This window comes from Rhinolophus ferrumequinum, chromosome 6, assembly GCF_004115265.2.
Source record: "Rhinolophus ferrumequinum isolate MPI-CBG mRhiFer1 chromosome 6, mRhiFer1_v1.p, whole genome shotgun sequence".
Lineage (NCBI taxonomy): Eukaryota > Metazoa > Chordata > Mammalia > Chiroptera > Rhinolophidae > Rhinolophus > Rhinolophus ferrumequinum.
The window spans coordinates 342,944-367,311 of record NC_046289.1 but is presented as its reverse complement, the minus strand read 5'-3'; the positions used below and the strand labels follow the sequence as shown (position 1 = coordinate 367,311).

Genomic DNA, 24,368 nt, shown 5'->3' with positions numbered 1-24,368 from the left:
CGCACTCACAGACCCGAGCAGCCCTCTGAGGCCCCAGCCTGACCAATGAGGCCGGGCACCCAGGGCTACAGTCCAGCTGCCTGGGTGTGTCTCCTCTGCCTGCAGCTCCCTCAGCTCCCATCTGCCATCCTGGGAATTGTTCTAGAACCCAGGCTGACCACAACCTCCAGTGCTCTGAGGGTGAAGCCTGGCCAGACCCTGCCTCCTGCATAGCCGGCTCAGCCTCTCAGCCCCCGGCTCCCACATTGGCTGTGGACGTGTGTCCCAGGCAGGATCCATGTGGAACTTGAGGGCCCAGCCGGAGGGCAGCAGGTACAGACATGGTCACTGCCGCCCTCACAGCACCCCTGCTGAGCCCTGGGGCCGGCCTGGACACTTGCCTAGGAAACATCCCAGTCACAGCCGACAGTCCTGGTCGGGCCCCAGCACCTGGTCTTGCTGCCAGAGCGAGGGTAGTCCTGACCCAGGAGGCCATGCACAGCAGAGGCTGAGCTGGCCCCACTCACTGGGCCCTGCACCCCCCAGGGGTGTGTGACCTGTGTGAGCCTGTGTGAGCCTGTGTGAGCTGTGTGAGCTGTGTGACCTGTGTGAGCTGTGTGAGCTGTGTGAGCTGTGTGAGCTGTATGAGCCTGTGTGAGCTGTGTGAGCTGTATGAGCCTGTGTGAGGCTGTGTGAGCCTGTGTGAGCTGTGTGAGCTGTGTGAGCCTGTGTGAGCTGTGTGAGCTGTATGAGCCTGTGTGAGCCTGTGTGAGCTGTGTGAGCCTGTCTGAGCTGTGTGAGCCTGTCTGAGCTGTGTGAGCCTGTCTGAGCTGTGTGAGCCTGTGTGAGCCTGTCTGAGCTGTGTGAGCCTGTGTGAGCTGTGTGAGCCTGTGTGAGCTGTGTGAGCCTGTGTGAGCTGTGTGAGCCTGTCTGAGCTGTGTGAGCCTGTGTGAGCTGTGTGAGCCTGTGTGAGCTGTGTGAGCCTGTGTGAGCTGTGTGAGCCTGTCTGAGCTGTGTGAGCCTGTGTGAGCCTGTGTGAGCTGTGTGAGCTGTGTGAGCCTGTGTGAGCCTGTGTGAGCCTGTCTGAGCTGTGTGAGCTGTGTGAGCCTGTGTGAGCCTGTGTGAGCTGTGTGAGCTGTGTGAGCCTGTGTGAGCTGTGTGAGCCTGTGTGAGCCTGTGTGAGCTGTGTGAGCTGTGTGAGCCTGTGTGAGCTGTGTGAGCCTGTGTGAGCCTGTGTGACCTGTCTGAGCTGTGTGAGCTGTGTGAGCCTGTGTGAGCTGTGTGAGCCTGTGTGAGCCTGTGTGACCTGTGTGAGCTGTGTGACCTGTGTGAGCCTGTGTGAGCCTGTGTGAGCTGTGTGAGCCTGTGTGACCTCTGTGAGCCTGTGTGAGCCTGTCTGAGCCTGTGTGAGCCTGTCTGAGCTGTGTGAGCCTGTCTGAGCTGTGTGAGCTGTGTGAGCTGTGTGAATCGTGTGAGCTGTGTGAGCCTGTCTGAGCTGTGTGAGCTGTGTGAGCTGAGTGAGCAGTGTGGGCCTGTGTGAGCCTGTGTGAGCTGTGTGAGCCTGTGTGAGCCTGTCTGAGCTGTGTGAGCTGTGTGAGCCTGTCTGAGCTGAGTGAGCAGTGTGAGCCTGTGTGAGCCTGTGTGAGCCTGTCTGAGCTGTGTGAGCTGTGTGAGCCTGTGTGAGCCTGTCTGAGCTGTGTGAGCTGTGTGAGCCTGTCTGAGCTGAATGAGCAGTGTGAGCCTGTGTGAGCCTGTGTGAGCTGTGTGAGCTGTGTGAGCTGTGTGAGCTGTGTGAATCGTGTGAGCTGTGTGAGCCTGTGTGAGCTGTGTGAGCTGTGTGAGCCTGTGTGAGCTGTGTGAGCTGTGTTAGCTGTGTGAGCCTGTGTGAGCTGTGTGAGCTGTGTGAGCCTGTGTGAGCCGGTGTGAGCTGTGTGAGCTGTGTGAGCTGTGTGAGCCTGTGTGAGCCTGTGTGAGCTGTGTGAGCTGTGTGAGCCTGTGTGAGCCTGTGTGAGCCTGTCTGAGCTGTGTGAGCTGTGTGAGCCTGTGTGAGCCTGTCTGAGCTGTGTGAGCTGTGTGAGCCTGTCTGAGCTGTGTGAGCTGTGTGAGCCTGTGTGACCTCTGTGAGCCTGTGTGAGCCTGTCTGAGCCTGTGTGAGCCTGTCTGAGCTGTGTGAGCCTGTCTGAGCTGTGTGAGCTGTGTGAGCTGTGTGAATCGTGTGAGCTGTGTGAGCCTGTCTGAGCTGTGTGAGCTGTGTGAGCTGAGTGAGCAGTGTGAGCCTGTGTGAGCCTGTGTGAGCTGTGTGAGCCTGTGTGAGCCTGTCTGAGCTGTGTGAGCGGTGTGAGCCTGTCTGAGCTGAGTGAGCAGTGTGAGCCTGTGTGAGCCTGTGTGAGCCTGTCTGAGCTGTGTGAGCTGTGTGAGCCTGTGTGAGCCTGTCTGAGCTGTGTGAGCTGTGTGAGCCTGTCTGAGCTGAATGAGCAGTGTGAGCCTGTGTGAGCCTGTGTGAGCTGTGTGAGCTGTGTGAGCTGTGTGAGCTGTGTGAATCGTGTGAGCTGTGTGAGCCTGTCTGAGCTGTGTGAGCTGTGTGAGCCTGTGTGAGCTGTGTGAGCTGTGTGAGCTGTGTGAGCCTGTGTGAGCTGTGTGAGCTGTGTGAGCCTGTGTGAGCCTGTGTGAGCTGTGTGAGCTGTGTGAGCTGTGTGAGCCTGTGTGAGCCTGTGTGAGCTGTGTGAGCTGTGTGAGCCTGTGTGAGCCTGTGTGAGCCTGTCTGAGCTGTGTGAGCTGTGTGAGCCTGTGTGAGCCTGTGTGAGCTGTGTGAGCTGTGTGAGCTGTGTGAGCTGTGTGAATCGTGTGAGCTGTGTGAGCCTGTCTGAGCTGTGTGAGCTGTGTGAGCCTGTGTGAGCTGTGTGAGCTGTGTTAGCTGTGTGAGCCTGTGTGAGCTGTGTGAGCTGTGTGAGCCTGTGTGAGCCTGTGTGAGCCTGTGTGAGCTGTGTGAGCTGTGTGAGCCTGTGTGAGCCTGTGTGAGCCTGTGTGAGCTGTGTGAGCTGTGTGAGCCTGTGTGAGCCTGTGTGAGCCTGTGTGAGCTGTGTGAGCTGTGTGAGCCTGTCTGAGCTGTGTGAGCTGTGTGAGCCTGTGTGAGCTGTGTGAGCTGTGTGAGCCTGTGTGAGCCTGTGTGAGCCTGTCTGAGCTGTGTGAGCTGTGTGAGCCTGTGTGAGCTGTGTGAGCTGTGTTAGCTGTGTGAGCCTGTGTGAGCTGTGTGAGCTGAGTGAGCCTGTGTGAGCTGAGTGAGCTGTGTGAGCCTGTGTGAGCCTGTGTGAGCCTGTGTGAGCTGTGTGAGCTGAGTGAGCCTGTCTGAGCTGAATGAGCAGTGTGAGCCTGTGTGAGCCTGTGTGAGCCTGTGTGAGCTGTGTGAGCTGTGTGAGCTGTGTGAGCTGTGTGAATCGTGTGAGCTGTGTGAGCCTGTCTGAGCTGTGTGAGCTGTGTGAGCCTGTGAGAGCTGTGTGAGCTGTGTTAGCTGTGTGAGCCTGTGTGAGCTGTGTGAGCTGAGTGAGCCTGTGTGAGCTGAGTGAGCTGTGTGAGCCTGTGTGAGCTGTGTGAGCCTGTGTGAGCTGAGTGAGCAGTGTGAGCCTGTGTGAGCCTGTGTGAGCTGTGTGAGCTGTGTGAATCGTGTGAGCTGTGTGAATCGTGTGAGCTGTGTGAGCCTGTCTGAGCTGTGTGAGCTGTGTGAGCCTGTGTGAGCTGTGTGAGCCTGTGTGAGCTGAGTGAGCAGTGTGAGCCTGTGTGAGCCTGTGTGAGCTGTGTGAGCTGTGTGAGCCTGTGTGAGCCTGTCTGAGCTGTGTGAGCTGTGTGAGCCTGTGTGAGCTGTGTGAGCCTGTGTGAGCTGAGTGAGCAGTGTGAGCCTGTGTGAGCCTGTGTGAGCTGTGTGAGCTGTGTGAATCGTGTGAGCTGTGTGAATCGTGTGAGCTGTGTGAGCCTGTCTGAGCTGTGTGAGCTGTGTGAGCCTGTGTGAGCTGTGTGAGCCTGTGTGAGCTGAGTGAGCAGTGTGAGCCTGTGTGAGCCTGTGTGAGCTGTGTGAGCTGTGTGAGCCTGTGTGAGCCTGTCTGAGCTGTGTGAGCTGTGTGAGCCTGTCTGAGCTGAATGAGCAGTGTGAGCCTGTGTGAGCCTGTGTGAGCCTGTGTGAGCTGTGTGAGCTGTGTCAGCTGTGTGAGCTGTGTGAATCGTGTGAGCTGTGTGAGCCTGTCTGAGCTGTGTGAGCTGTGTGAGCCTGTCTGAGCTGAATGAGCAGTGTGAGCCTGTGTGAGCCTGTGTGAGCCTGTGTGAGCTGTGTTAGCTGTGTGAGCCTGTGTGAGCTGTGTGAGCTGTGTGAGCCTGTGTGAGCCTGTGTGAGCTGTGTGAGCTGTGTGAGCCTGTGTGAGCCTGTGTGAGCCTGTCTGAGCTGAATGAGCAGTGTGAGCCTGTGTGAGCCTGTGTGAGCCTGTGTGAGCTGTGTTAGCTGTGTTAGCTGTGTGAGCCTGTGTGAGCTGTGTGAGCTGTGTGAGCCTGTGTGAGCCTGTCTGAGCTGTGTGAGCTGTGTGAGCTGTGTGAATCGTGTGAGCTGTGTGAGCCTGTGTGAGCTGTGTGAGCTGTGTTAGCTGTGTGAGCCTGTGTGAGCTGTGTGAGCTGTGTGAGCCTGTGTGAGCTGTGTGAGCCTGTGTGAGCTGTGTGAGCTGTGTGAGCCTGTGTGAGCTGTGTGAGCCTGTCTGAGCTGAGTGAGCAGTGTGAGCCTGTGTGAGCCTGTGTGAGCCTGTGTGAGCCTGTGTGAGCCTGTCTGAGCTGTGTGAGCTGTGTGAGCTGTGTGAATCGTGTGAGCTGTGTGAGCCTGTCTGAGCTGTGTGAGCTGTGTGAGCCTGTGTGAGCTGTGTGAGCTGTGTTAGCTGTGTGAGCCTGTGTGAGCTGTGTGAGCTGTGTGAGCCTGTGTGAGCTGTGTGAGCTGTGTGAGCCTGTGTGAGCTGTGTGAGCCTGTGTGAGCTGTGTGAGCCTGTGTGAGCCTGTGTGAGCTGTGTGAACTGTGAGAGCTGTATGAGCCTGTGAGAGCTGTGTGAGCTGTGTGAGCCTGTGTGAGCTGTGTGAGCCTGTGTGAGCCTGTGAGAGCTGTGTGAGCCTGTCTGAGCCCATGTGAGTGAGCCTGTGGGACTCGTGAGCATGATGGAGTGTGTGCTCCCAGCTCCATGTGAGTCTGTGGAGGCAGTGTGTGCTTGAGTGTGTGCGTGTGCATGGTGTCCACATAGCTGTGGTGACTGAGCCTCTGAGAGCATGTGAGTGTCTTGGATTGTGCCTGTGTGTGTATCTGTCTGTTTGCCAGTGTGACTTCATGTTTATCTGACAGGCCACGAGTGCCTGTATTGTGTTTGAGCCTGTGGGGTCTGTGAGTATATCTGTGTGTCAACACCTGTGTGTCAGTGTGTGTGTCCAGTTGTGTGTCTGAATGCCTGAGTGTGTTACATTTCTGTGTCTTTTTGTGTCTCTGTATGTCTCGCTGTCTCTCTGTGTGTCTGTGTCTCTGTGTGTCTCTGTGTCTCTGTGTGTGTGTCTCTCTTCCTCTGGGTGTCTCTGCATCTCTGTGTGTCTCCCTGTGATTGTGTCTCTGTGTGTGTTTCTATGTATATCGCTGTGTGATTGTGTCTCTGTGTCTGTGCAACCCTGTGTGGGAGACTGTGTGTGTAAGGAGGGGCCACCCCACTGACCCCTGTCACCCAGGCCGCACCATAGGGGTCCTCCCTGGGGTCCTCCCAGGACCCTTCCCTCAGATTTAAGGGTCTTCCCTGGAGGGCTTGGGTCTGCCTGGCAATGTGGGCGCAGGCACAGACCCCTGCTTCTGGGAGGCTGGCGGTGGGGACTGCCTGCCTAGCCAGGACCCCCTGCACTGTGTCCTCAGGGATGCCCTCCCCAGGGATGCCCTTCACCATGACCCCACACCCTTGCTGGTCCTCCAGCGTCTTGGTGTGGGGGTGATGGAGCCCCTGTGTGCAGGGTGTGGTCTCACAGGGGCCTGCACAGCCCACTGAGGACAAGGACAGGTCTGCCCCCAGGGTCGCCATTTGGGGCAGGCCCAGAGGGTCCTGGGGGCTGGGGTGCAGCTGGGTGCCCACCTGAGAGGCTGCAGCCTGAAGCTTGGATGTGGAGTGGCCAGTCCTGTTCTGGGCACAGCAGGGGCAGCTTTGGTGGCAGGGTGGACTGTGAGGAACAGTGGCAGTCAGAGTGAGGGGCGGTTGGACCTGGCTGTGGGCCAGGGCTTTTGTGTCCAGATGGTCTGCAAAGCCCACTACCCAAAGTGCCAGGAAACTTGCTCCCTCCCCACCCAGGTGTCCCCCTGCACCAGGCAGTCCTCTGGGAAGCACCCTGGGGGCCTGGTCACTGCGGGGCTGGCCACAGCACAGGCCTGGTCTCCTGGGGGTGGTGTCCAGGCCAGGGAGGAAAATGGTCAGGCGTTCTCCCAACCAGCTGGCCCCAAGCCCCAACCTCAATGCAAATGTCCCCTAGGTTCTGGCTCAGCTGTTTTGGTCTCAGGGGCACAAGGGACTTTCCATCCCGGTCCCCACCTGCCCTGCGGTTCCCGTCCTTGGTGTTTTTAGACATATTTGCAAGTGTGTGTTTGTGCCTGTGTGTAGGGTGGGGGTGGGAGCCAAGGCAGCCCAAGGGCCTTGTTTTTCAGACTGGGTTTGGGGGAGGGGACAAGCTACATGTCAGCCTCCCCTGTGGGGGACAGTGAGGGTCCTGGGGGCCCCAGGGTGTGTGGCTCCTGCCCTGGGCAGTGTGTGGGCCCCAGACCTGGGTCATGTCCTGGTGGGGAGGCCTGGAGACTGGGATGCCTGTCCTAAGTGTGGTCCAGGACTCTGCTAGATGGAATCTTCCAGAACATCAGTCCTGTTGGCTGAGGGGACAGATGGAAAGTGGTGCTCAGTGATGGGCAGGGACCTGCTCCACACTCACACACCATGCGTATGCACACACAACACACACAAACACATGCGTGTGCACACACCATGGCCCCAGCGCTGGCTGCCCTGGTGACAAGAGCTGACCCTTGCCCAGCTCTGTGTGGCTGTGCAGTCCTGTCACGGCAGCCTCACTCTGCGCTTGGCTCTGGCTGTGGAGGCGCCGCTGGGCCCACCCTCCCCATGTGCCTGAGTGTGAACATTCACTTGAGCACACGAGTGTGCACCAGGCAAGTGGCGTGAACACCACCCATGGGTGTGTGTCGCCATCACCCCCAGCACAAGTGCTCTGTTCCCCCTCCAGGCCTCCTGGTCCCTGCACCGGGACCCACGGCCCCCCAGGCAGTCCACTCATGATGTAGCCACAATAGTGGACGATGACGGGACGGTGTGCTGTGTGGGCCTGTGTGTACATGTGTGCCTGCATGTCACACACGTGTATGCACATGTCCGAGTGTGAAGGCATGAGTGTGTGAATGTACAAACACATGTGCACAAAATGCACAACAGGTGCATGTGTCTTGGTGTGCATGTGTGTGCACATACATGTGCATACATGTGCCAGGCAGCCAGGCCGGTGGGGGGTTCCTAGTGGGGGTGACGTTGCCCAGCCCCTCATTGGTCTGGGCAGAGCCCCCAAGCTCTCAGCTCCTGATGGAGGCCCCTCCCCAGGGGACAATGTGGAGCCCCTTGGGGTCAGGCCTGGGGTGTGGGGATGGCCTGGGCTAGGAGCCCCTGTGACACAGCTCTGGGGGCAGCTTAGGCCTCAGGGTAGGTGTCTCAGACCTGGACAGAGAGAGACGGCGGCCCAGACAGACACATGGACTCAGTCCCCATTCACAGCACACCCAGGGACACCCACACATCCATGTGAACACACTCACACCCACACTCACACAAACATACACAAACATACAGGTAAACACACTCAGACACACACACACACACACACACACACACACTGAGCACCACAGCACCATACCCTGCTATACACTCATACAAACAAAAATACAGCCACATAAAACACCCAAACTCACACTCACTCCTCCACACAGACTCAGAACACACTGACACACTCAATACACATCCACAGAGGTGAACATAGACACTCACATAAACATGTTCACACCACACCCCACACTCACTCACACTCTCACACTCTCACTCATACACCGTGCACTCACACTCACTCATTCAAACACCCTCACACACTCTCACACCCACAGTCATTCACATACACACTCTCGCACTAACACACGCATCTTCACACCCTCACTCTCACACACTCACTTAAACTTATTCACAGTCCCTCACAGTCATAGAACTCTGCCACACTCTCTCACACTCACTCTCACAGTCGCTCACATACTTACACTCACTCATACACTCACCCTCCCTGTCACGCACACTTACACTCACACCTTCCCATTCCCACATTCACTCACACCCACACACTCACATTCACACTCCCACAGTCACACTCACCCTACCACACACTCACACTCCCTCTCATGCACACCCCTCCCTCTAGACCCGTTGGGCTCAGGGAGACAGTGAGGCTCACTCTGCTCTGGCCACTTTCTATGGGGTGTCTGGGTCCACTGGCCCCACTCCTCACTAACCGTGTCCTCCATCCTGCCTTGGGGGTCTCATCTGTGAGGTGGGCACATGCCCTCTGCTTGGGGAAGGCCTCAAGCCCAAATGGTGCAGGAAGACATGGGCAGAGGTCAGCGGCAGCTGGGAGCGGCCAAGTGAACCCTGGGTCAGAGACCGGGGATGGTGTGCGGGCTGGGGGCAGCTCTGGGTTCTGACCCTGAGGTTGCTGGGACATCCACTGGCCCTCTGCCCTTGCACTGTTGCTGTGCTGGTGGGGACAGGCCTCCGGGCCTCAGGAGACGCCCGTCGACCTGCCAGGGCTGGAATGTGGGGCTGGGAGGCAGGAGGGTCTGAGGACAGTGAAGGACGCTGGAAGGAGCACAGGACAGAAAGCTGGTGGGTGGGCCCAGAAGGGGCTGTGTGAGGAGCCAAGGGCCAGTGGGAGCCTGGCTGAGGCTCATCCCGAGGGGTCGGTGAACAGCCGGAGTGGCCAGGCTGGGTGGGGGTGGAGGAGCCGTGGGGGTGACAGGGCCAGGTGGGCACCCGGTGGGGGGCGTTGGTTTTGCTCTGCCTGAGCCCAGATGCCTGGGGTTCAGGTGGGGGCAGGGAGGGATGTTGGAGAGAGAGCCTGGGGTTCTAATTGGGAACATTGGGGCTTGGAGCTGGGGGTGCAGGTGGGAGCTTAGGGGTGACAGCTTAGGGTCCAGGTGGGGGCAGGGCATGGGGTGAGCCTTGGGGGCTGGACTGGGAAGGAGTGTGGGAGTTTTCACTCCACTGATAACAGATGTTCCAAACACATGCAAGACAGGAGACGTGTCTTGGCCTGCTTCCCACCCGCGTGTGTTAATGTCATGTGTGAGCATGTCCTTCCAGCCCTCCCTCCGTGTTGGTCTGGAACATTCAAAGGTCCATCTGAAGATGCTTGCTGGGGAGGGCATGTGGGGGAAGGGCCTGAGTCAGGGTGTGCCGGCATGTCCCCCTGTCCTGGCGTCTCAGGCACCCCAGCCCTCAGTGTGCACCTCTCGGGGCCAGGAGGACGCGACAACAGCCAGGCTGTCCTGTCACTCTCAGTGATGACTCACAACGTGTCACCCAGACCCACTAGAGTTCTCCCACCATCTCAGTGTCAGGACCTGGCCACCTGTGTCCCCCACACCGATCCTTTGCCCTTGGTGGTCCCATGGAGCCCCTGCCCAGTCCTGTGGTCCTGGGGGTGGGTGGAGAGCACCAGGGCGGCCCCCAGGTCCTCAGACCCTCTGTCCTGTGAGCCCTGGCTCTCTCTGTAGCTCTCACAGCTGTGGGTGTGGCTGGCCGCTGGCCATCACTGTGTAGTTGTGGCCCCTGGACTCACCCGCATGGGGGATCTGAAAGGTGCTCAGATGCAGGGGGACCAGCTGGCTTGGGACACTCAAGAGTGTTGCAACGTTAGGCCCACTGGCCTTGGCCATCATGTCGTGAAGGGTCACGACGGGTTAATTCCTTTCATTCCTTCCTCACATGTTAGCTGGGAACCTTCTAGAAGGAGACGTCCCCTCATCTACAATATGGCGACTGTGGAGCACAGATCATTGTGGAACAGGCAGAGGTGCCTGGTCTTCCCTCGATTCAAAACTTTAAGACAATAAGAAACAGGTGGAGCGAGACAGACAGAGGAGGGAGAGATAGAGACAGAGGGAAAGACAGATGACAGAGAGAGGGAGAGAGACAGAGACGGGGAGAGACTGCGAGACGTACAGAGACACAGAGATAGAGAGAAAGAGAGAGACAAAGAGACAGAGACAGATACAGAGAGACAGAGAGAGACAGAAAGACAGGGACAGATGAGGGTGGCAAGAGAAGGAGACAGGAGAATGTCAGAGGGAGAGAAGGAACCAGAAGCTCAAATGGAGTCAGAGTGTGGCCAGGGCTGGACGAGGGCAAGGACAGGACAGGAAGGTGACAGGCTGAGGAGGGCTCAGGCACTATGGTCACCGCATGGGCCACAGACCTCGGGACACAGTTCCTGTCCCCTGTGACCTCAGGCCAACTCTCTGGCCGTGCTGAGCCTGGCTATCCTCTCATCTGTCCAGTGGGGACCACCAGGGTCCCTAGGGTGATCCCCAGTGTACCTTCTCCTCTGCTCCGTCACTCTCTCTGGAATCCCTACCAGTGACGGAGTTACAGAGATGGAAACAAGCTGAGAGCCGTTTCAATTCACTAAAGCCGCCATTTGCAGGGTGGTCACTGTGTTTCTGACCTAAGTGGACTCTGCCCTAGGGGAGGAGGTAGAGGGTCCCCTGAATACTGAGGCCTGGGTCAGCCTGGCTGCACTGGGGGGCTGTGGCTGGGGCTGCAGGTGGGGAGTCAGTGCTATTTCTGGAAACAGATTCAGAGGGTGAGAAACATGTTTTTCAGTGTGGAACAAACAGCCATTTGCATGTGCCCTCCAGGGCCAAGTTTGTCCCAAATGAGTCACTTGGGCAGAAACTGAGACAGCCTCTGGCACCTGCCTGGGGGAGGGCAGGGTGTGGGGCAGGAATGGGCCTGCGCGCCCTGGCTACGGGCCCAGAGACCACGGCAATGCGGCCCCCAGCCCACCCTGGCACTGGTTCCCCTGGGCCCCACAGCTCAGTGCTGAGCAGCCCAGGATGGACCCCTGTGGGAGGGACCCCCGAAATGAGAATGTGGACTCAGGGGGCAGTGGGGCTGAGACCAGTGGCAAGGATGTGGCCTGCCTGGGGCCCAGCCGGGCAGTGGGGGCAGCGGCAGAGAGACTTCCAGTTGCCCCCGGGGCGCATGCATGCTGTGAGGGTTGGGCATAAGTGACCAGGAGGGTGTGGAGGTGGGGGTGCCTGCCAGGTGTGTGGCTGGCGTTTGTGGAACGCCGACTGGGGCCGGGGCTGCTGGTGGCCATGGTGTCACCGTTCAAACGGAGGGAGATGTGCTGCAGGAGGCCTGGTGCTGCCGGCTCATGAGGGTGATGGATGGAGGTGTTGGAGACCTTGCAGACCCGAGTGCTGAGGGGGAACCTCAGAGTGTGGGGTGAGCAGGGCAGGTGCGTGCAGGGAGCACCATGACCCACAGAGGTCCCGCCACCCTTGGAACTGACTATTTCGTTATTCTGAAAAGTGGTGACTCTAGGGAAGGCCGGCACCTCTGCTCTTTCCAGAATGATCTGTGATGTACAATCACTACAGGACAATAAGGGCACTTCTCCTTCCAGAAGTTTCCCAGCTAACACGTGAGGCAGGAATGAAAGGACTGAACACATCCTGACCCTTCATAACGTGATGTCTCTCACCCCCCAAACCCCTGCCTCTGCCTGTCCCTTCTCCACACGGCCACCAGGGGATGGGGTCAGCACAGGATTACACCCTGGCTGGGCTCGGTCACTCTCTGGTCCAGTCACTCTCCTCTCCTCTCTGTCCGCTCCATGCCCTCCACCCCCACCCAGCCTGGCCACTCCGGCTGCTCACCGACCCCTCGGGATGAGCCTCAGCCAGGCTCCCACTGGCCCTTGGCTCCTCACACAGCCCCTCTGGGCCCACCCACCAGCCTTCTGTCCTGTGCTCCTTCCAGCGTCCTTCACTGTCCTCAGACCCTCCTGCCTCCCAGCCCCACATTCCAGCCCTGGCAGGTCGACGGGCTTCTCCTGAGGCCCGGAGGCCTGTCCCCACCAGCACAGCAACAGTGCAAGGGCAGAGTGCCAGTGGATGTCCCAGCAACCTCAGGGTCAGAACCCAGAGCTGCCCCCAGCCCGCACACCATCCCCGGTCTCTGACCCAGGGTTCACTTGGCCGCTCCCAGCTGCCGCTGACCTCTGCCCATGTCTTCCTGCACCATTTGGGCTTGAGGCCTTTCCCAAGCAGAGGGCATGTGCCCACCTCACAGATGGGACCCCCAAGGCAGGATGGAGGACACGGTTAGTGAGGAGTGGGGCCAGTGGACCCAGACACCCCATAGAAAGTGGCCAGAGCAGAGTGAGCCTCACTGTGTCTCCCTGAGCCCAACGGGTCTAGAGGGAGGGGTGTGCATGAGAGGGAGTGTGAGTGTGTGGTAGGGTGAGTGTGACTGTGGGAGTGTGAATGTGAGTGTGTGGGTGTGAGTGACTGAGGGAATGGGAGGGTGTGAGTGTAAGTGTGCGTGACAGGGAGGGTGAGTGTGAAGTGTGCGTGACAGGGAGGGTGAGTGTGAGTGTGTGTGCGAGTGTGAGTGTGACTGTGGGAGTGTGAATGTGAGTGTCAGGGTGTGTGAGGATGAGTAAGAGAGTGTGAGAGAGAGCATGTGTGGTAGTGTGTGTGACTGCAAGAGTGTGTGTGGGGTATGGGTGTGTGACTTTGCATGTGCATGTGAGTGTGCAAATGTGAAGCTGTGTGACTGAGAATTTGTCAGTGTGAGAGTGAGAGTGTGTGAATGCATGTGAGAGTGTGTGTACGTGAGTGAGTGTAGGAGCTTGAGTGTGAGAAGGTCAGGGTGTGCTGATGTTTGTTTAATCCTGACTGATCTTGGCCTCTGTATGGCTGGATCATGGCTGACCCTGGCTGACCCTGGCTGACCCTAGTGGACCTGTCTAATTCTGACTGAACTTGTTCTCAGTAAGGTCGGATCATGGCTGACCATGGCTGACCCTGGCTGACATTGGCTGACCCTGGCTGAACCTGACTGAACTTGGTCTAATCTTGCCTGATCTTCCCCTCTGTAAGGCCTGATCATGGCTGACTGTGGTTGATTTTGAATATGGCGGACCCTAGCTGGTCTGTCTAATGCTGACTGAATTTGTTCTCTGTAGACCCAGATCATGGTTGACCATGGCTGACCATGGCTGACCCTGGATGATCCTGACTGAACCTGGCAGACCCTGGCTGAATTTGTCTAATCCTGACTGAGCTTGTTCTCTGAGTTCTCTGGACCAGGACCCAGTGATCAGGACTAGGACTCAGTGATCAGGACCAGGGCTCAGTGATCAGGACCAGGGCCCAGTGATCAGGACCAGGGCTCAGTGATCAGGACCAGGGCCCAGTGATCAGGACCAGGGCCCAGTGATCAGGACCAGAACTCAGTGATCAGGACTAGGACTCAGTGATCAGGACCAGGGCTCAGTGATCAGGACCAGGGCCCAGTGATCAGGACCAGGGCTCAGTGATCAGGAACAGGGCCCAGTGATCAGGACCAGGACTCAGTGATCAGGAACAGGGCCCAGTGATCAGGACCAGGACTCAGTGATCAGGAACAGGACTCAGTGATCAGGACCAGGACTCAGTGATCAGGACCAGGGCCCAGTGATCAGGACCAGGACTCAGTGATCAGGACCAGGACTCAGTGATCAGGACCAGGGCCCAGTGATCAGGACCAGGGCCCAGTGATCAGGACCAGGACTCAGTGATCAGGACCAGGGCTCAGTGATCAGGACCAGGGCTCATGATCAGGACCAGGACTCAGTGATCAGGACCAGGGCCCAGTGATCAGGACCAGGACTCAGTGATCAGGACCAGGACTCAGTGATCAGGACCAGGGCCCAGTGATCAGGACCAGGGCCCAGTGATCAGGACCAGGACTCAGTGATCAGGACCAGGGCTCAGTGATCAGGACCAGGGCTCATGATCAGGACCAGGGCTCATGATCAGGACCAGGACTCAGTGATCAGGACTATGGCTCAGTGATCAGGACAGGGCCCAGTGATCAAGACCAGGACTCAGTGATCAGGACCAGGACTCAGTGATCAGGACCAGGGCCCAGTGATCAGGACCAGGGCTCAGTGATCAGGACCAGGACTCAGTGACCAGGACCAGGGCCCAGTGATCAGGACCAGGACTCAGTGATCAGGACCAGGGCTCAGTGATCAGGACCAGGACTCATGATCAGGAACAGATCTCAGTGACCAGGACCAGGGCCCAGTGATCAGGACCAGGGCTCAGTGATCAGGACCAGGACTCATGATAAGGAACAGGGCTCAGTGACCAGGACCAGGGCCCAGTGATCAGGACCAGGACCCAGTGATCAGGACCAGGACTCAGTGACCAGGACCAGGGCCCTGTGATCAGGACCAGGGCTCAGTGATCAGGACCAGGACTCATGATCAGGAACAGGGCTCAGTGACCAGGACCAGGGCCCAGTGATCAGGACCAGGGCCCAGTGATCAGGACCAGGACTCAGTGACCAGGACCAGGACCCAGTGATCTGGACCAGAGCCCAGTGATCAGGACCAGGACTCAGTCATCAGGACCAGGGCTCAGTGATCAGGACCAGGGCCCAGTGATCAGGACCAGGGCCCAGTGATCAGGACCAGGACTCAGTGATCAGGACCAGGACTCAGTGATCAGGACCAGGACTCAGTGATCAGGACCAGGGCCCAGTGATCAGGACCAGGACTCAGTGATCAGGACCAGGACTCAGTGATCAGGACCAGGGCCCAGTGATCAGGACCAGGGCCCAGTGATCAGGACCAGGGCCCAGTGATCAGGACCAGGACTCAGTGATCAGGACCAGGGCTCAGTGATCAGGACCAGGGCTCATGATCAGGACCAGGTCTCATGATCAGGACCAGGACTCAGTGATCAGGACTATGGCTCAGTGATCAGGACAGGGCCCAGTGATCAAGACCAGGGCTCAGTGATCAGGACCAGGGCTCAGTGACCAGGACCAGGACACAGTGATCAGGACCAGGACTCATGATCAGGAACAGGGCTTAGTGACCAGGACCAGGGCCCAGTGATCAGGACCAGGGCTGAGTGACCAGGACCAGGGCCCAGTGATCAGGACCAGGGCTCAGTGATCAGGACCAGGGCTCAGTGATCAGGACCAGGGCCCAGTGATCAGGACCAGGACTCAGTGATCAGGAACAGGACTCAGTGATCAGGACCAGGACTCAGTGATCAGGACCAGGGCCCAGTGATCAGGACCAGGGCTCAGTGATCAGGACCAGGACTCAGTACCAGGACCAGGGCCCAGTGATCAGGACCAGGACTCAGTGATCAGGACCAGGGCTCAGTGATCAGGACCAGGACTCATGATCAGGAACAGATCTCAGTGACCAGGACCAGGGCCCAGTGATCAGGACCAGGGCTCAGTGATCAGGACCAGGACTCATGATAAGGAACAGGGCTCAGTGACCAGGACCAGGGCCCAGTGATCAGGACCAGGACCCAGTGATCAGGACCAGGACTCAGTGACCAGGACCAGGGCCCTGTGATCAGGACCAGGGCTCAGTGATCAGGACCAGGACTCATGATCAGGAACAGGGCTCAGTGACCAGGACCAGGGCCCAGTGATCAGGACCAGGGCCCAGTGATCAGGACCAGGACTCAGTGACCAGGACCAGGACCCAGTGATCTGGACCAGGGCCCAGTGATCAGGACCAGGACTCAGTCATCAGGACCAGGGCTCAGTGATCAGGACCAGGGCCCAGTGATCAGGACCAGGGCCCAGTGATCAGGACCAGGACTCAGTGAGCCCTGGCTGACATTGGCTGACCATGGCTTACCCTGGCTGACATTGGCTGACTATCGCTTACCCTGGCTGATCCTGAGTGAACTTGGTCTAATCTTGCCTGATCTTCCCCTCTGTAAGGCCTGATCATGGCTGACTGTGGTTGATTTTGAATATGGCGGACCCTAGCTGGTCTGTCTAATCCTGACTGAATTTGTTCTCTGTAGACCCAGATCATGGTTGATCATGGCTGACCGTGGCTGACCTTGGCTGATCTTGACTGAACCTGGCAGACCCCGGCTGAATTTGTCTAATCCTGACTGAACTTGTTCTTTGTAAGGCCAGATCATGGCTAACCCTGGCTGAACTTGCTCTAAACCTGACTGATCTTTGCTTCTGAAAGGCCCGAACCTGGCCTCTGTATGATCTGATCATGGCTGACCCTGGCATAACCTGGCAGACTCTGGCTGACCTTTGTCAAATCTGGATTGACCTTGGCCTCTGTAAGGCCTGAACTTGGCCTCTGCAAAGACTGATCATGACTGACTGTGGTTGATTTTGAACCTGGCAGACCCTAGCCGACCTGTCTAATCCTGACTGAATTTGTGCTCTGTAAGACCAGATCATGGTTGACCATGGCTGACCGTGGCTGACCGTGGCTGACTCTGGCAGACGCTGCCTAAATTTGTCTAATCCTGACTGAACTTGGCCTCTGTAAAGGCAGACTTGTTCTCTGTAAGGCTGTATCATGGCTGACATTGGCTGACCCTAGCTGAACTTGCCCTAATCCTGACTGATCTTGGCCTAAGACCTGATCGTGGCTTACTGTGGTTGACCCTGGCTGAAACTGGCAGACCCTGGCTGACCTTTGTATAACCCTGAATGATCTTGACCCCTGTAAGACCTGATCGTGGCTGACTGTGGTTGTCCCTGGGTGATGCTTACAGACCCTGGCTGAACTTGGTCTAATCCTGACTGAACTTGGCCTCTGTAAGTTCTTAAATGGCTGCCCGTGGCTTACTGTGGCTGACTATGCTGACTCTGGAAGACATTGGTTCACTCTGGCTGATTCTGCTTTGACCCTGGCTGACCCTTGTTGACCCTTGCCTGCTAAGGGTGGTGTGGGGTAGGTCCGGGGCATTCTGGGGACCTTGGGGTCTCACTGGTGTAGAAGGCCTCTACTCCCCTCTGGCCCGTTGTCTAGGCCCCAGGCCCATCTGGCCAGGTCTCGGTTTTGGGCATGATCTGAAAACAGTAGTCTTTGGTTGGGACACCTGGGCTAGGCTGAGCTCACAATGACTCACTGCCCCATAGGCTATTTTGGGAGTTTCAGCAGGTGATGGGGGAACAGGAGCTTTGAGAAGAAAGAGAAAAACAACAGAACACAAACACCGTTGCCTCCCCCACCTGTCCCACTCCTGCACCTAAGCCCTCTCCCATGGTGACCCCTGTTCCTGGTGACCCTCATGGGCAGGGATCTGACTCATGCTACCTGGGCCTGGAATGATTCTTTTTCTACTAAGTCAGCCAGGCACCTACACACCTTTCTAAGCCCTGGGAAGGATGAAACCAGATGGTGGGGTCATCTCTTCATCCTCCATCCAGTGCGAAGACCCAGAAGGTTAAAGGTTTCCAGGAGGCTTCCTGTCCTCTGTATGGGTCACTTCCTCAGGACATGGGAGCAGTACTCAGGGTCTGAGATATAGAGATGGAGCCTGAGAACAGGCTACAGAGGCAGAATGAATGGGCATAAGACCAGGACCTAGCCAAGTGATAAGGATCCGGGCTGGGGATCAAAACAAAGCCCATTGACCAAGAACGGGACAGAGTGCTCAGAACAAGGGCTGAATGACCAGGAACAGAGGTCAGTGATCAGCATAAGGCCCAGTGACCAAGACAAGTGCAGAGTGATTCTGATCAGGGCCCAATTATAAGAAACAGGTTTAGGGATCAGACTAGAGCTCAGTGATCAGGACTAGGGCCTGGTGATAAAGATGAGGGCTCCGTCTTTATCAGAAACAGGAAACAGTGACAAGGAACAGAGCTCAGTGACCAAGACCAGGGACTAGCAATCAAGATCAGGACTCAGTGATCAACACCAGGACCAGGACTCAGTGATCAGGACCAGGGCCCAGTGATCAGGACCAGGACTCAGTGATCAGGACCAGGACTCAGTGATCATGACCAGGGCCCAGTGATCAGGACCAGGACTCAGTGATCAGGAACAGGACTCAGTGATCAGGACCAGGACTCAGTGATCAGGACCAGGGCCCAGTGATCAGGACCAGGACTCAGTGATCAGGACCAGGACTCAGTGATCAGGACCAGGGCCCAGTGATCAGGACCAGGACCCAGTGATCAGGACCAGGGCCCAGTGATCAGGACCAGGACTCAGTGATCAGGACCAGGGCTCAGTGATCAGGACCAGGGCTCAGTGATCAGGACCAGGACTCAGTGATCAGGACCAGGGCCCAGTGATCAGGACCAGGACTCAGCGATCAGGACCAGGACTCAGTGATCAGGACCAGGGCCCAGTGATCAGGACCAGGACTCAGTGATCAGGAAGAGGGCCCACATATCAGGACCAGGACTCAGTGATCAGGACCAGGGCCCAGTGATCAGGACCAGGACTCAGTGATCAGGACCAGGGCCTAGTGATCAGGACCAGGGCCCTGTGATCAGGACCAGGGCTCAGTGATCAGGACCAGGACTCAGTGATCAGGACCAGGGCTCAGTGATCAGAACCAGGACTCAGTGATCAGGACCAGGGGCCAGTGATCAGGACCAGGGCTCAGTAATCAGGACCAGGGCCCAGTGACCAGGTCCTGTAAGCAGCTCTGGGGAGTTGGGCCCATTTTTTGCGAGGGGTCATATTTTATGCTCCCCTGTGAAGCTCTGCTCTTGCATGGACCTGTTCCTCATATACAGACTGGTCATTGTGCTTAGGCAAGCGGATCCCATCTGCGTGTCCACTGTGTATCTATCTGCCCAGGGTCACGAGGCAGGCGTCCTTCTCCAAAGCCTTCCCTGCCTCTGTTCCCATCCCACACACCACTTAGTCTGAGACCCTCTGCTTTTATGATGAGTTTATTGCACCAGCATGGCCTGTGTGGGGACAGGTGGGTGGCTTCTGAGCTGGGCTGAGCTCTGGGTCCAGCTGGGTTCCAGGGGACTCCTCCATGCTCCTCCCTGCAAACACAAGGTGGGTCAGGGGCTGGGGAGCTCCTGAGGAGGCAGGGCTGCCTATGCCCCTGCCCAGCCCTGGGCTGGCTCACAGGAGATCGGATTGAATCCTGCAGTGACTACACCTGGTGGGGGGACGTTTGTGCTCTTGACCTCATGCCTGGCCATGTCCGCAGTATATATGAGGGATGACCTTCCTGAGAGACCAGACCCCAACTGGCACATGCTTTCCTGGGAGCCAAGCACCCACGTTAGCCCACTGCTCTGCCTCCTTGCTTCACCTGTGCCTGGCTGGCTCCTGCTCAGTACTGGGGGCCCTCTTTGCTGCCAGATGGGTCCCGGATGCTTGTGACGGTCAGCGCCGTGCTGTAGAAGAGGCTGAGCAGGAAGAGTGTGAGCAGGGTGACAGTGGTGGGCCACAGGCTGGCTCCCGGGGAGTCGTCCTCCAGGTCTGCCTGCAGGTCCAGCATCGCCCAGGGAAATGTCTCCAGGCACTCTGCAAGACACCAAGAGCCTGCCAGGCGTGCACCTGCGTGGGTGGGGGCTGAGCACTGCCCTTCCCTCCCAGTACCCTCGGGGTCGGGGTTGGGACAGAAGGTCTGAGGCTGTCTCAGGGAGGACAAGGTGGCAGGGTCCCAGGGGAAGGATGGCGACCCTTGCAGCTCTTGAGATTCCCATAGGACCTCTGTGTCTGAAGGTCAGGGTACCTCAGGGAGAGAGGCCTGGCAGGACAGGAGGGTGGGCACTGTCTTTGCTGCTGCAAGGAGAGCCAAGCCTTAAGCCTCTTGGATCTCAGCCCTAGCTGTGCTCTCAGCAAGGCCCTGCTCTGGGATGGCCTTGACCTGGACCCCGAGTGGGGCCAGAGGGGACCACACAAGCCACCCTCAAGGGGCTCCAGGTCAAGACATAGATCTGGCCTGTGGTTCAGTGTTCCAGGGCCACATGGGCATGACCAGTGCCCTCTGTTGCCCTCCCGGGGAATGTAACTGATAAGCTACAAGGAACACAGAGGCCCAGGTGAAGGCCACCAGGTAGCCCTGTTGTCTTCAGGGCCCCAGGGCATGGACCTCCCCTGTTAAATGGGATTGGGACCTGCTTGTCATATGCTGACACATCCAATCATCCACCCATTTGCCCATCCATCCATCATCCATCCATCCATCCATCCATCATCTATCCATCCATCCATCCATCCATCCATCCTTCCATCCATACATCCATCCATTCACCCACCCGTCTGTCTAGCCTGCCACCCACCATAGATCCTATGGTCTATCTACCTACCTGCCTGCTGTCCATCTGTTGGTTCAGCCCCTCATGTACTGATCCGTCCTCCCTTCCCTGTCTCCTGAGGAAGCTCCTCCTTGGGCAGGTCCTGGGTCCCTGGTGGCTGGAGCACCTTCTCCATGGCAGCACTTCTACAGTTCATACCTTGCTCTCCCTAGTGCCCTTTGGTGACTGGACCCTCCAGAAGGGAGAGGTGGCCAAGGTGGGTAGGGGTCCCCACCCCACCTTGGCCCTGGGAACAGAGGGAGACAGCCAGAAAGCCAGGTCCCCTGGGGAGGCCCAGAAGGTGTCTGAGACAAGAGCAGGGGCCCCACTGCCCCCTTGTGGGGCCTTGGTGATGCCAGGTGTCCTCAGGTGGTCATGGGACTGCCCTCTCCATGCTCTGTTTCCCCTGGCCTCCTCTTCTGCCAGGAACCCCACGCAGGAGCTGCAGAGGTTCCTGGTGGAAGCTATTCTTCTGAATCCAGGCTCACCCCTTACCCTGTCTGTGGTTGGGGCCATACTTGGGCTCAGGAGGCAATGGGAGGCTTGAGTCTGGGGACTGGGCAGGGAGCAGGGGCTGCCTGGCAGGGGTCTGTGGAATTGATCCCGGAGCCATGCCCAGCTGGGCAACAGGGAGGCCTGAGGCCAGAAGGGGCCTGGGGCAACGGGCTGGGTCTGGGGAAAACCCGCTGGGGGCTTGGGGGGGAACGCATTTCGCCTGCCTGGAGCTGGTCTGAGCTGTGAACTTCCTGCACCTGCAGGGCTCACACGTGTGTGTGTGCACATGTGAATGTGAGCATGTGGAGAACGTGTGTGTGCACATGTGCACACAGAGCTGTATGATGCAGGTCGGGAAGGCTGTGCCCAGGTGGGTGGGCCCCTCTCTTTGCGAGTCAGCGGGGCCAGCCCGCACCTCTGAGTTAGGCCCACGGAGGGTGTGTGGTGTGTGGGGCCCTGGCATCCAGCCGTCCTTCCCGCACCATCCCTCTCATGCCCTGTTCCCACACGATAGGCGCAGCCTCTTCCTTGGTCACCTGCTCCCCTCTTACCCTCCCGCTGCCCCTCAAGGCGCTTTTCTGAGACAAATGGACCACTGAGCTGAGGAGCTGCCTGCCCTGCACGCCTCTGCCAGGCTCGGGTGTCCTTCCCTGCTCTACCCCAACCACCAGGCGTGGCTCACTCACACTCATGCTCTCACACACACAAGCGCATGGGTGTGAAGGCACATCGAGGTGCCAGGCTGAGAGGGTCAAGACAGGCGTTGGAGGGAGCGCGGCTGCTTTGGGCAAGCATGCAGTTTATTCAAGGGCGGGGAGGGCAGGTGGGGGCGGTCAGTAGCAGGTGCCGTCCACCTCCGACAAGATCACGGACACGTTGACGTGGGTGGGTTTACCCGCCAGGCGGTCGATGGTCTTCTGGGTGAAGGCCAGGGGCAGGGTCTCGTGGCCCACCATGCAGGAGAAGTTGTCCCCATTCTTCCAGTCCTCAGCCTCCACACGCAGCACGCTGGTCACGGCAAATGTGGTGACACTTTGGCTGGCCTCGGGCAGGGGGCCCCAGGTCAGGTACTTGTCTCGGGGCAGCTCCTGGGTCCCGTGCAGCCATCGTACCAGCACGTCCTCAGGGCTGAAGCCCCGCACCAAGCATGTCAATGTCACCAGCTCGTTGAGGGCCACCTCCTCCGACGGCGGCGGCAGCAGGTGGACCTGGGGCCGGAATGCGCTCCCTGGGGGCAGAGGGTCAGGTCAGGGATGTGGGGGGAAGAAACCCTCTGTCCGCTGGGTGCGCTGTGCCTCAGTTTCCCTCTGTAAAGTGTTGGCGGGGCACCCAGGGGCTAGCGGGGAGGTGGGTGAGGAATGTGTCTCCCACAGAGTGAGGGCAAGCGGTGCCTCACTGGGGGGGTCACGCCTACCTGAAGCCTTGGTGATGGTGGCGGTTTTCGGGCTCTCAAGCTCAGGGTGGGTGACAGTGCACGAGAAGGTCTCCCCACGGTTCCACGGCTCGGCGCAGCCTGGCAGGATGCTGGACACGCTGAAGCAGCCGCAGGAGTCACGCTGAGCATCCCCCTGGATGGCGTCCTTCCCACCAGACGGCTTCCAGGTGAAGGTTGCGCCCTTGGGGTCTTTCAAGCCACTCAGTGTGCACGTGAGGTTGGCATTGGAGCCCAGCAGCAGGTCCTCGAGGGCAGGCCGGTGCAGTGACAGCTGGGGCTCGCAGTTTGATACTGGGCAATCCCTATTTTGAACTAAGAGAGAGACCGCCAGCAGTCAGCAACCTTGTGGCAGCTCACCCTCCCCTGCCCTCCAGCCAGGGGTCTCCTCCAGGCCTCATGCTGGGGGCTCAACCAGGCAGCGCACTTGTGTCCGAGGGAAACCCCAGTGGGGAACATGGTTCTACCATGGGAATGTGGCTGCCCACACCTGCCCGCTCAACCTCTGACCTTTGCAGGGCACGGCCACAGCCTTGTTGAAGTTGGAGTTGTGCTGCACGTGGCAGGTCTTGCTGGCACCGTCTGAGCACTGGTCAGCCGGCAGGGTCAGCTGGCTGGTCATGCTGTATAGGCTCCCACCAGCAGCCTGTACGGGGGGGAAGTTCCTGGTGGACACGGCCTCCCCGCTGTGGCTCCAGGTCACGTTCAGGGGCTCCGACGGGAAGAAGCCCTGGATCAGGCATCCGATGACCACGTGCCCGGCCTGGTCCGTGCTCCCGAGGCTCAGCGGGAAGATGCTGGGGCTGGTCGGGTTGGCTGCAACACAGGGTGTGCTGTGAGACCCCCGAGACAGCCCCTTGCAGACAGGCCAAAGCCCACCTATGCTCTCTACTGGGGAAACAGGCACAGAGAGACTTAGTGACTGCCCCAAGGCCACACAGCTCGTGTGCCACGGCCCCATGGTTGCGACTGGCCGCCGAGTCCAGCGGCACTCTTAGGAACATGCTCCTTGGATGCAGGCCACTCCCAGATGAAGAGTTTTTAACCATGGTACCCCCACTGACCAGCTGAGTCTGGGGGCACAGCCATGCTCTCTCCCAGGGTTTGGCGGTCATGAGAGGTGGGCGCAGAGAGGAGGCACAGGTGAGGATAGGGACCTGGACTGGAAGCTGAGCCTGCACCGAGGGCTGGCTCAGCTGTGCTGGGGGGCACGAGGGGGAGGACAGGGGGCCCGAGCCTCAAACTTCCCTGGTTTGGGTCCTCAACTAGCAGAGTTCTGTCGCCATGGCCTACGAGGGTCTCAAGATCAGAGACCCAAGTCCAAATCAGCCCTCTGAGATGTCCTGCCTGGACAGGATATGGTCTGCCCACTTGTGTAATCCCAGTTCCCTTCAGGACCACTAGTGATGGAAGAAGCAAGTCACAGATGTACCGGAGGCTGCAAGGCCTTCATGTGCCCCCAAGAAACACAGGGGGCAGTCTGGCTGGGGAACAAGGCTCTGGGAGAGATCCGTACTGCACCCACCTCCTCCCATCCACCAAAGCCACTGGCCAACTCAACTCAGCCCAGTTCAACTCAGCTCAACCCAGCTCAGCCCAGCTCAGCCCAGCTTGGCTCACCAAGCTCAGCCCAGCTCAGCCCAGACAAGCTCAGTTCAGGCAAGCTAAACACAGCCCAGTCAAGTTTAGTCCAGTTCAGCCCAACTCAGGCCTGTTCAGGCAAGCTAAGCACAGCCCAGCTCAGCTCAGCTCAGCCCAGGGCAGCCCAGTTCACCCCAGTTCATCCCAACTCAGCTTAGCCCAGTTCAGCCCAGTTCAGCCCAGCTCAGCTCAGCCTAGTTCAACCTAGTTCAGCCCCGTTCAGCTCAACCCATCTCAGTAGAGCCCAGATCATCCCAGTTCAGGCAAGCTAAACACAGCTCAGCCCAGTTCAGCTAATTTCTGCTCAGCCCAGCTCAGCTCTGCTTAGCCCAACTTAGCCCAGTTCAGCCCAGTTTAGCTCAGCCCAGCCCAGCTCAGCTCAGCTCAGCTCAGCCCAG

General features: G+C 58.4%; 1 long non-coding RNA gene and 1 gene segment (V, D, J or C); both read right to left on the bottom strand.

Moving 5' to 3' along the window:
* Positions 1–19,026: 19,026 nt before the first annotated feature.
* On the bottom strand, positions 19,027–19,842 carry LOC117024071 (uncharacterized). Its single transcript, XR_004423304.1, has 2 exons — positions 19,412–19,842; positions 19,027–19,136 (listed from the first exon to the last, which is right to left on the bottom strand). It is a non-coding gene; the product is annotated as an uncharacterized LOC117024071 (long non-coding RNA).
* A 1,813-nt stretch (positions 19,843–21,655) lies between these two features.
* Positions 21,656–22,799, bottom strand: LOC117024162 (immunoglobulin heavy constant alpha 2-like). The segment is given in 3 exon segments: positions 21,656–22,125; positions 22,312–22,644; positions 22,757–22,799. Coding segments are annotated over 3 exon segments (771 nt in total).
* Between the last annotated feature and the right edge of the window lie 1,569 nt (positions 22,800–24,368).